This window comes from Marmota monax, unplaced genomic scaffold (assembly GCF_021218885.2).
Source record: "Marmota monax isolate L192 unplaced genomic scaffold, Marmota_monax_Labrador192_F-V1.1 WCK01_AAM20220418_F8-fsc00004, whole genome shotgun sequence".
In the NCBI taxonomy this organism is placed as follows: domain Eukaryota; kingdom Metazoa; phylum Chordata; class Mammalia; order Rodentia; family Sciuridae; genus Marmota; species Marmota monax.
Genome location: NW_026692881.1, coordinates 6,683,987 through 6,696,089, shown reverse-complemented (window position 1 = coordinate 6,696,089; position 12,103 = coordinate 6,683,987). Strand labels below are relative to the sequence as shown.

The window sequence follows — 12,103 nt, the reverse complement described above, 5'->3', positions numbered from 1 at the left end:
GACTAAGCCATCAGTGGTTAAAAAAAAAGTCAAAGGGAAAAATTCTCGGATATCTACTTACATTGTTTAGGAAAACACAAATCATCTGTAAAAAATGTTAAAGGACTATACATTATCAGGATTGGAAAAAAAAAAAAAAAAAGACCTGGCTGTTGAGGGAGTATGTTGAACATGCTGAAATTACTACATGGAATTTGAATACCAATTTTTTTTTAAACAGACGGTTGAACTGAGCAAATCTTGAGAGAATCAATAATTCATTGTCTTTTGAACATTATGTTTATCAACATGTAAAATACAACAACTGGAGAAAAGGGGAACAGAAAATTAAACACAACTTGTTGTAAAACCTGCTTGGGAAACAAACATAATAGGGATTCCCAAAGTAGTCCTTCAGAATAAACACTGACTGTCAATAACTTCCAAGAAGTAGATGAAGTCAGACTTTCTCAAACTTGGCACTAGTAACATTTGGGCTGGATAATTCTTTGTTGTGGGAAGCTGTCCAATACATTCTAGGCTCTTTAAGCAGCATTCTTGTGTTCATCCACTAGATGGCAGAAGTACCCCACAATTGTGATTCCTGCCCCCCCCCCCCCCCCCCCCACCACCACGCAACAACAACAAAACCCTTCTGACCTTGTCAAAGCCCTTTGGGAAGCAAAATCCTCCTGTCTCACTACCCTCACCCCACCAGGGTTGAGAATCCCTGCTGTAAATAATACCATCATTTATATTTCTAATTAAAAATAATTATACTGCCTGCAAGTGATCTGAGGCAGACTTCAGGTCAGAGAGGAAAAATGAATACAGATCAGGAGATGTTGGGCATATATTGATATTTAGGAGGAAGAGGCCTAAGTAAAAGTGGAGGTTTCAAGGAGTATGTCCTTTAGCATGGAACTTCAGGGTGGAAGTGGTTGCCATCACATTTGGTTTAGTTGGAGCAAGGCACATAGCTGTGACCATAGGCTGATGATGGGGGTTAAGGTTTGAATATGGTTTGTGAGTATGTCCCCAGCATGGTGATGTTAACAGGTGGTGGAAGCTTCAAGAGGTAGTGCCTAGTGAGAGGTTGTAAAAATGACCCCTCTTCCCTCTCTGACTTCCTGTCTGGCTGTGTGATTGCTTCCTTATCTGTGTACTCCATCATATCATACACCCTGACATGGTACAGTTTTTTTTTTTTTGGGGGGGGGGATGACCTTGTTAGAGCCTATGCTATCCTATTTGAATTTTCAGCCTCCAAAACTGTGAGCTAAGTAGATCTATTTTCTTTATAACTTACCTAGCCTCAAATATTTTGTCATAGTAACAGAAAATGGATGAATAGAGTAGGTAATACTAGTTGGAGGAGGTTGTAGGGTAGACTGATTCCTGAAGCAGTTCATGAGAATGGAATACACTGGTGGCTAGAGTGGTCCACAATGGACTGGATCCTACAGTGAAAGCAATTAGCAAAGGCCTGGGCTTGGGCACCTCAGGAGTCAATCTAAATAAGAGTACCAACTGAGGATCTGTCAGTCATTTATTTGGAAGTAATAAGTTCCTAAAATTCAGTTGCCAACTTAAACAGACTTCTTGGTAATGCCTAGAGATGCTCATGTATAAGTTTGTCAGTAGTATTTTCAATACAAAAGAGCACCTAAGTTTCAGGATTTGCTATGTGTTGTTTTTCTCTGGAAAACATCCAGACTGTATCACACTGTAGTATTATTCAGCACCGAGAAGTGCAAATACCTCTTCCAGAATTGAGAAGAATGAAAAAGAGAGGTGCTGTTGAGTTAACAAAAAGACATTATCTAAGTGTGCTACTTGGAAATGGTCAAACCTACCTTGAACAACATATTATGCAATCCTGAGATTTGTTTTGCATCAGTGAGCTCTGCTATCAAATTGTTTTACCTCCTTTTCATATTTCTTGACTTAGATCAATAGATTATCAGTAAGTAACTTAAATAGTGCTTCAAATAAAATGGCATAGTACAAGAGAAACTCCCTGGGACAATTTGATAGTAAATTAAACCTGAAATATGGAGAAAGTCCACTTTTAATTATGTACCTGTTTCTTTGACTAGATCATAAACTGCATGAAGTTCAGGAAAAGCATTTGCTGTTCACCTTAGTATTTTTGGTATATATTACTATAAACTACTTGTTGATAAAATGAATTAATTAAACATGTTGTGTATGCAAGTTCAGTGTCTTTACTTGCTACCAATCTGCTCAGTAAACTTTTATTTTACTAAATAGCATTCACACAAATGTTGTCTCCCCCCCCTCTACACACACACACACTCACACACACAAACATTGTGTTTCACCATTTTCTAAATACAATTTAAGTCTGTTTAAGGTTATATTAGGTTTTGAGTAATTGTTTAAAAATTACATCATTACAATGAATTACACAGAATGTTTCTGAAAGCAGCAAACAGAATAGATGATTATAGTACATATTAACCTAAAAGAGAATAAAATGTGAAAGTGGCTGATATTCAGTGCCTAAGGACCATGTCCCACAGTTTTCTCAGAACCAGCAGCCAGGCTCAGGGCCCGTTCATAGTAATCCAGGGCTTCATTTATTTTTCCTTTCAATTTGTAGACAAAACCAACAAGGCTCAAGCCTTCCAGGTCAAATGCATTTCTCTGAAGTTTCTTCAAGGCCAATTTCTCCAAAGACTTCATACTTTGATTCCTTGAATGTGATTCTTTTTCTGTTTTTATTGCTTTTAAGTAATGCCTAATTGCATCATCTTCAGATTTCTTTTGAAATTCCTGAAATTGGCCATAGTAGAAATGTGCATCTACCAGTACTTGATCCTCATCTGTTTCCATCAATAACAATTTTTGATAGCTGTCTTCGGCTTTTCTGTAATCCTTTGCTTCAACATACATACGTGCCAAGTGCAGAAGAGCAAGAGCAAATGTGGGCTTTTGTTGCAGAGCAAATTCAAAATGAAATATGACTAATCTTACTATTCTGTCCACATGTTCTCTATCCTGCATGTTTTTAGCTTGCTTTATTTGGAACAGTTTTGCCCTGTAGCAAAGCCCCATCTGGTGATGCAGGAAGGCAGAGTTGGGTGTTGACTGCAAGGCCTTCGCCGAGAACTGAATAGCTTTATCCACACAGCCTTTTCTTCGGTAAAACTTGCTCGCATATCGAAAGACATAGGTCTGGGAGGAGGTATTGTTCAGAGCTTCCTCAATGTAGTGTTCTCCCTCAGTTTCCTGTCCTATATCCTGGAGCTTCAGGGCAAGGAGAACCTTAACATATGTATTATCTGGATTTAGCTGGACAGCCTTTCTCAGGGGGCCAAGAGAAATTACATTATTGTAATTCAGGCGGTAGACAGTGATGGCAAACCCCGCATAGAATTCAGGGTTTTCAGGCTCCACTGCCAGAGCCCTTTCAAAGCAGGCCTTGGCCCGCTCATAATTCTTTCTCCCACACTTCAGCAAGGCCCATCCTTCCTCACACTCCATCTCAGGAGACTCCAGCCTGTAGCAGGAGGGACTTGCGAACTTCTTGCAAGTGTCCTCCACCTTGTCCAGGTAAGTCTGGGCTTCTGCCAATCTGCCCATGTGGTGATACACCCAGGCACAGTTGCCCCAGGTCACCAGGCTCCTCAGGTCTGCCTGGTCTGCGTGCTCCCTCTGGACCAAGTCTTCAGCTTCTCTCAAGCTCTGCAGGGCTTTCTCATCCTGGCCTTTCACATGCTTCACATAGGCCAGGAGGTTGTGAATCCCCACATTGTTTTTCGTGTCTAGGAACTCAATCTGTTCCAAGATCCTGCTTTCTAAATTCGGTATTTCACTGTCTTCAAATTGCAGATCCCACGTGAAATGACATCTCAACTGCCACAGCCTGTCCTGGATCTCATCAGTGTTCTCACTGTGAAACAAAAGCAGATTTTATTTTTTGAGTAAGGAACAGCCATAAGAAAAAGCCCAATAAAACATCCTGTTCAATTTTAGTTCTTATTCTGAAAGTGCCACATTTACAGAAATTTTACTTAGAGTTCCCTGGATTTTTAAAATATGCAGGAACAATGAATGTAAATTGTGTGGCTTTCTAAGGTGTTTCCAGCCCTTTCTAGGCAAGTAACCACTCTGTTCTTCAAGGTCACATTTGCAAAACTGTGATAACATTAACACTTGTCATGCTAGGCTCCGAGAGGATTCATAAGTCTACATATGGAAACTATTAAAGTTTATTTTATGCTATGTAAAACTTCTTATTTAACTGAAAACAACAGAGACCAGTTAGAAAGGCAGAACTCCAGTAAACATTATTGACTTCAGGACTGCACTGTGCATGGTATTCAACCAATGAAGATGACTGAAATGAGAAAATATTTGACAGTTTTTTTCCCTTCACTTTTTACTTGGAAATAATGATAGGTTCACAAAAGTTGTGAACATAGTACAGAGATACAATGTATCTTTCACCCAGTTTCTCTCAATGATAAGTTACACAGCTACAGTACAAAATCAAAACTACAAAATTGACATAGCACAACAATGAGTTTAGGTAACTTGGCTATTTTTTCATGTGAGTAAACCTCTAGAACCGCCACCTTGATCAAGGTACAGAATCACCTCATTACCACAACATCACCTCAAGATACCCCTCTATAGTCACACCTGCGGCCTTCCATTATATTATTGAATTGACATAGAAGAACATGTTCTTCATGTCTGTAATTATGTCAATTCAACAATATAATGGAAGCTTGGTTCAGTGCTGCACAGCTGTAATTCCAGCTACTCAGGAGACTGAGTCAGAAAGATAAAGTTCAAGCCCGTCCCGGGCAACATAGTGAGATCATGTCTCCATATAACTTAAAAAGGGCAGAGGGTGTAGCTCAATGGTCAAATGCTTGCCTAACATGTGTCAGGCCCTGGATTTAATCTCCAGCATTTCCCAAATGTCATTTAAATGGATAATGTCATAGAAAGGGGTGGTTCAACACATGAAAATCGTTAATGTAATATACTGTTTTAATCAACTGTTGTGTCACTGTGACTAAAAGACCTGACAAAAACAATATAGAGAAGAAAAAGTTTATTTGGAGCCGCAGGAAGGCAGAGTTGGGTATTGCCCACAAGACCTTTGCCAAGAACTGAATAGCTTTATCCACACAGCCATTTCCTTAGTCAAACTTGCTCACATATTTTAATACATTTGAGATCTCAATACACTTCAGAGGTCTCAGTCCATAGACAGCTGACTCTACTGCTCTGGGCCCGAGGTGAGGCAGAACATCATAGCAGAAGAGTGTGGCAAAGGAAAGCAGCTCAGGACATGGCAAATAGGAAGCAGAGAGAGCTGTTCTCACAAGGGACAAAATGTAAATCCCAAAGGCACCCCCCCCCTACTTCTTTCAGCCACACCCTACCTGCCTATAGTTACTACCCAAATTAATACATATCAATGGATAAATTCATTGATTAATCTCTGAACATTCTTGCATTGTCTCACCACATATGGGACACCTCATATCCAAAACATAACACATACCATAAATGGAATGAAAGAAGAAATCACAACTGTCCAAATTAATGCAGAAAAGCAGCTGGAAAAAAATAATAAAACCAGAAACATTTGCATGATGAAAACACTCAACAGAGAGTAACTGAAGGAAACTTCCTCGACACAGTAAAGGCTCTTTATGAAAACCCCACAGATGTAGTCATCCTGAATGGTGAAACACTGAAAACTTTTCCTCTAAGATCAGGACTAAGTCAAGTATGCCTCCTTTCATCTCTTATATTCAACATAGATCTTATATGTGCAAGACCCTCAGGATTCTGCACACACACAAAAATGTTACAACTAATAAGCAAATTAGGCAAAATGGAAGGACATAAAATCAATATGTAAAATTCAGTTGTGTTTCTATATACAATAAAAATCCAAAAACAAATGAAAAAATCCCACTTGCAATAACATAGAAAAGAATAAAATACCTTGAAAAAAATTAACTAAGGTGATAAAAGACTTGTACACTGAAAACTACAAAATGGGCCAGATGTGGTGGCTCACACCTGTAAACCCAGCTACTTGGGAAGCTAAGGCAGGTAGTTGGATCACAGGTTCAAGGCCACTTTGGGCAACTTAGTGAGACCCTGTCTCAACATATAAAATAAATAGGGCTGGGGATATAGTTTTGATTTTAAAACTTACTACAAATCTACAGAAATCAAAACATTCTGGTATGGGCATCAAGACCATATGAAAGACTGCAGAGATATATAGACTACTGGAAGAGTATGGAAAGTAGAGCAATGTAAGAGAATAGAGATCCCAAAAATAAATCCTTGAATATATGGTTGTATTAGTCAGCTTAAGCTGCCATAACAAAATATCATCATCAACTAGGTAGCATAAACAACAGAAATTCATTTTATCACAGTTCTGGAAGTTAGAATTCCCACATCAAGGTGCATGCCTTTATGGATCAAAAACCTAAAAGTGAGACTAAAACTATAAGCTTTGTAAAGAGAACATGAGTGAATAGCTTCATGACCTTGCATTTGATAATGCTTTCTTGGCTTTGATCCCAAAATCACAGGAAATGTGTGTGTGTGTGTGTGTGTGTGAGAGAGAGAGAGAGAGAGAGAGAGAGAGAGAGAGAGAGAGAGAGATACTGGACTTTATTAAAATTAAGAACTTTTGTTCATCAAAGAACACCATTGACAGAGACAACACAACTCCCAGAGTGATAGAAAATATTTGCAATCACTATATGAAATGGGATGCATATTCAGCATGTGTAACAACCTCCCATAACTCACCAACAAAACTACAAGAGACCCATTTCACAAATGGGCAAAGACCCTGAAGAGACATTATCCAAGGAAGAGTTACAAAGGGCCAGAAATTACAAGAAAATATGCTCAGCATCCTTAGTCACTTGAAGAACACAAATCAAAGCCACAAAGAGATCCAACCTCTTACCTGTAACTGAGCAATAAAAAAAGGGGGGGGGGGAGGAACATAGCCAGTGAATTGTGAGGATGTAGAGAAATTGGAACCCTCATACATTGCTGGGTGAGAATGTAAAATGGTAGAGTTGTTACGGAAAAGAGTTTGGCAGTCCCTCAGTAAGTTAAATGTACAATTGCCATATGATTCACTACAGAATATATTTTTTTTATTGAATTACACATCAGAATATATGCTCAAAATAATTGAAAACACCACTTGTATATTTATATTCATTCTCAGCACCATTCACGATAGCCAAAAGGTTAAAACTATGCAAAAGTTCATTAATTGATGAATGGATAAATAAAAAGTTATATACCCACAAAATTGAAAAAATTTTAGCCATGAAAAGCAATGAACCATTCACACCTGATATAACACATGTGTACATTAAAAACATTGGGTTAAATGAAAGAAGCCAACCGTGAGTACCCTGTTTTGTTTTTGTAGGTGGGAGGGCAGTGGTTTGAGAGGGCTCTCATGATAGTGTCTACAAACTCTAGTCCAGCTCTGATGAGACTTCAAGCATTTGTTCATGGATGTTTGCAGTGTGTCTTCCAAGGGTACATCTATATTTGGGTGGACAGTCCAATGCCTAAATATCTGACCCATGACCAGGTGCCCCCTTATAGCAAATCTGTAGACACTGGCAAAATCCATAGTTTTTCTGGCTTTGTCCTCTTCATTCACACCTGAGCATATACTCTCTGAGGCAGCTCTGACCTGGAAAGAAGTTAACTGCAGGTTTGTTACCCAGGTGAAACACAAGAGGGCAACTCAAACAACAAATGAAATAACAGAAGAAGTCCACCACTTATAAATCCCAGAGAAAAGAGGGCAAGATGCCTTTCAGGGACAATAGGAAGTAGGGAACTTCAGGGACATTGATGCTCAACCAGTGGGTAGGGACCAAGAGATAAAGAATATCACTAGGCTCTTCTCATACGGGCCCAATCCTTTATTAGGGTCCAAGACATCACTCAGGTGGGAATCCTGCAGAGAGTTCTAATTGGTGGGCTTAGAGCAAGTTGGTTCCAGTTCTATGGGATCATGGTGTCACTGAGAGGTGGATACTGTGGCATATCTGCCCAGTCTGGGAAGGGCTTAGGGGTGAGTAGGATGAATCTCCTAAGGAATTAATTATTGACCGGTCCCAAAGGGAGGTCCCACAAAACTGGTTACCAGGAGAAATTTGCAGAAGGCAGATGTCTGGATCAGTCACCCTAAGGAGCTGGGAGGTAGTAAAGAACCGGGAGCTGTGTCAAGAGGAACTTCACTCAGCTTCCACATGAGAAAGGCCAACTCGTCTTCAAAATGGAGGCTGAAGGCAACATAAAATTGAAAGAATCCATTCCAGCCACATATTGTATGTGTCCATTCATATGACAGAGCCAAACAGGCAAATGCAGAGACACAGAAAGCAGATGAAAGTTTGCTGGGGCCTGAGAGAGGGCCGAGTAGGAAGTGACAATGTGTACGAGGTTCTTCTCACAGTTATTAGATGTCCTTAAACTACGTCATCATGGTGATGATGCTCACACAGCATGGTGAAGGTGCTAAATACCAGTGAATTTTAGAGTTTGAAAAGTTAAAGATGACAAATTTTGTCTTACATGTTATATTATCCTAATAAAAAGACTCATGCTGCTAACCTAAATAGAAATTTTACAAATTATATAACTTAAATATTATATATGACACATATAATTTTTTTCCTAGCATAGGTTGAAATTAACGTTAAATCATCAAAATGTAACAACATATTAGGGTGCCACCTGAAGTGATGTCATGCAAACGCACTGTGATTCTATGGGAAACTTCAGTTTAACAGTTTAATAAACAGACTTATTCATATCTAAACTCTACTTCTTATTGTCTGTGTAATCACTACATTTCGAGATCTAAGATTCCATATTGCAAAGTCATAATATAGGTACCTGCCTCATTGGTTTTTTTTTGAAGATTAAATATAATAATTTATATTATACTGTTGGAAGCCAGACTGGCACTTAATAAGCATTCAGGGAGTGATAACTATTTTTACAATGTTTATGCTTAATTGATTATTTTAGGCAGTGACTAATCTGTTTTTGCAGGAGGGTTGATCATAGACCTGTGATTGTGTGATTTCTGGAAATTCTTCCCCTCCCAATTTTTTCCCAGTGGAACTCTGAGGGGACATTTGCAAGTTAATGTTAACTAATGATTTTTTATCTGCTGATCTCAGGAGTTACTTGATTCAGGATTCAGTTGGGACCATAGAGAAATTCCCATTGGGCCTTTCTGGTAAGGAAGATGTGAATGTTCTTAAGCACAGACCTCCAGCCAACACCCATGGACAGGTGGATGCCAAGGACCTGCAGGGACTGGAGGTCACAGGAACTATGATCTGCTCACCTTCAGTCTAGTCAGAGCTTCATCAGAGCTGGCCCCTCAGAAGGTGAACTGAGGAGTCTCCAGAGGAAGGCCATGAGCTTCTCACCCCATCCCCACAGTATCTCCCCAGACATCTGGGAGGCTCCATGAACCTCACACTACTGTGTGGGTCCTTTCCCACCAAAATGAGGAGTGAGGAGAATGAGATGTCTCTAACCTGACAACCTGATCTCTTTTCCCTAGATGGGCAATAGTGTGAGGAAAAAGAATTTCTGATTCTGGAATCATTTTCTCTCTTCTTGCAAAACTCTTTTCCTCTGTCCTAGTCTGCTTCAGGAATTGCATGAATGTAGCTACATAAGTTCAACAGAAATGAAAATGCCTACACTAATACAACAGCTTAGCTGTGGCTATAAATGTCCTTGCATGTGTGTGTACACACACACACACACACACACACATTATGAGTGGATAATCAAACAGAAAAATTAGAAAGCTTGATCTCAGAGAACTAACTTGCTGAGATAGTATTAACACTTAAATATAATGGCCAAAAAGCAAAGAAATCCTTACCTCATGGTTGCTGTGAATGAGGCTGCAGTTCTGCAGTGTTTTCAGTTTGGTGGGCTTCTCAGAGATCTGGTGGTCTGTCTGTAGATATGCTCATAAATTGGAACCCCAGGACAGGGATTTATAAGGAACAGATGATGTAATCTGCAGATGTGTCCTTGCAATTGAAGATTAGAAACTGAAAGTGGAAAGTGAAACTAAGCCTGGCAAATTCCTGCTCATAGAAATTGAAACCTCAGCGGAGGTGGAGATTCCTTCTTTGTTTCCTCCTGAGAACTGGTTGAGAGAAGGCTGGTGACAAAGATTGTCTTGAGGTGTGAATTCCTGTCTCCCAGCCTGGGGGACATTCTGGGTGTAAGGACCTGGAAGTTACTTCAGAGTCCTCTGAGTCAGGAGGACCTATGAAAATGGCTGTGTGAACTTGGAGAAGTCATGCCTCCCCCTCTGCTCCTGTTTGCTCATCTGGAACCAGGGATTGTTCAGATATGGCATAAAATTATGTAATTCTCTGAATAGGAATTTTATTCCAAGAGTACTGCCTTTCTCTGAGAGGTGTGTGTTACTAAGTGTTCTATCCATTGCTTACCTTCTGGAGAGTGCTCACTGTCATTAAGCATCTATGTAACCTCTTGCTTATTCATAGGAAGAGAGAAGCCCTATGTGCCAGCAGCCTCCTGAGCCTTCAAACAGATCATATTAGGACTGAATGACGATGTGTTTCCCAATGCTGATGCTCTCTAATCTAGCCACCTAAGGCAATGGGATTCCCCAGAAATGGTTCTCATAGCCATGCATATGAGAACATTCTTCCTCTTGGCGTCATGAAAACTATCCTTGCTCTACTTTTACCTACCTGTGCAATCTTCTTAGTTTGTGAGCAGAGCTCAGGAAGAATACCCCTGTGCTGAGTGTGAGATTATGGGTACAGCTTTGGTTCTTTTTACTGATGTTCTGCTGAGCTCTGCTTTTCCTAACTTTCTCTGGAAATTTCTCCCTTTTCCTGGCAGGTGTGGTGAAGTCATGGCTCTCCAGTAGCTTACAGAGAGCAAACTCACCCCAGCCTCAGTTCATTTAATAATGGCAAAGCCCTTTATTGGGAGGAGGTGTCAGACTTGCTTCCCTGGAAAACTGAATCTGAATGTGCTGGGCTTGTCATGTATAATTTGGATACTACATAATTTTCCTTGTGGCTTTGTGATGGTTTGGAACCACCATGAGCACAGAAGACAAAAAACCCGAGGCCTTAGCTTTGACCTGTCATTCATTAGAAGAAGAATTGTATTCAGAAAGGCTGCAGAACACCAGAGGCCTTAATTCCCCAACCTGTCATTCCTTTGATAGGGAGGCATTTTTTTTTTCTTTCTCCTTCTTTCCATAGTTTCAACAATCTTATCTCAATGACTGGGAGGGCCATAAGAGCTAGTGCACCTCAAGATTCAGAACATTGATATCATAAGGTCTCTAAGAAGAAACTAATTATCAACTGATCCATATCTTCCATAAGGAAGAAATTTCTTTAAAAAGTATGACACTCGTGACAGATAAGAAATACCAGGCCCAAGGCACCTCAGCAACTTGGTCAAAAGCTGCCCTTTCCTTAGAGGAGTGGCTTAGTTCCCCTTGTCAATCAGTGCTGTCTCCCTTCCACTGAAGGCTCAATCCAAGCTTTCCCTCTGTAGGCTCCTAATACCGGGCTCAGTCTCATATCTATCATTTCCCAGCCCAAAGTTCCCACCTCTGGTTAATGGTTTGAAAAGAATAAAAATAGCAGACTCTTGTTTATAAACAGAGGTGAATATCAAGCAGTCAGGCAGAGGCAGAGAGAATTGGAGATAAGAGATGGAAATTTCTGAAGGTGCCTTTTGCCCACGGCTTTATGCTTAAGAGTCAAGGGGTAAGAACCAAGTACTGTGGTTTTTTTTTTTGAGATTTTCAGGTGTGCTGAGTAACTGAAAGCATATTACCAGTAACTGTGCACCTGGACCATAGATATTTCTAGCGCTACAGAAATCCAGTCATTGGCTAGCATTGGCGCCCACATCTGCCTCTTTCCCTAACAGGGAATATCAACCTGAGATAAGGATTTGAGAATACAGAAAAAGAAAGATATAATGAATCTCAAAAGCACTGAGTCTCAATGACCCCTTGGAAACAGGAAAT

General features: G+C 40.0%; 1 protein-coding gene across 1 annotated transcript; it reads right to left on the bottom strand.

Moving 5' to 3' along the window:
• Positions 1–698: 698 nt before the first annotated feature.
• Positions 699–10,319, bottom strand: LOC124096530 (interferon-induced protein with tetratricopeptide repeats 1). The gene is made up of 2 exons (XM_046450478.2): positions 9,947–10,319; positions 699–3,898 (listed from the first exon to the last, which is right to left on the bottom strand). Exons 1-2 carry the CDS (start codon positions 9,949–9,951, stop codon positions 2,506–2,508), a joined length of 1,398 nt encoding a protein of 465 aa, XP_046306434.1. The 5' UTR covers positions 9,952–10,319; the 3' UTR covers positions 699–2,505.
• Between the last annotated feature and the right edge of the window lie 1,784 nt (positions 10,320–12,103).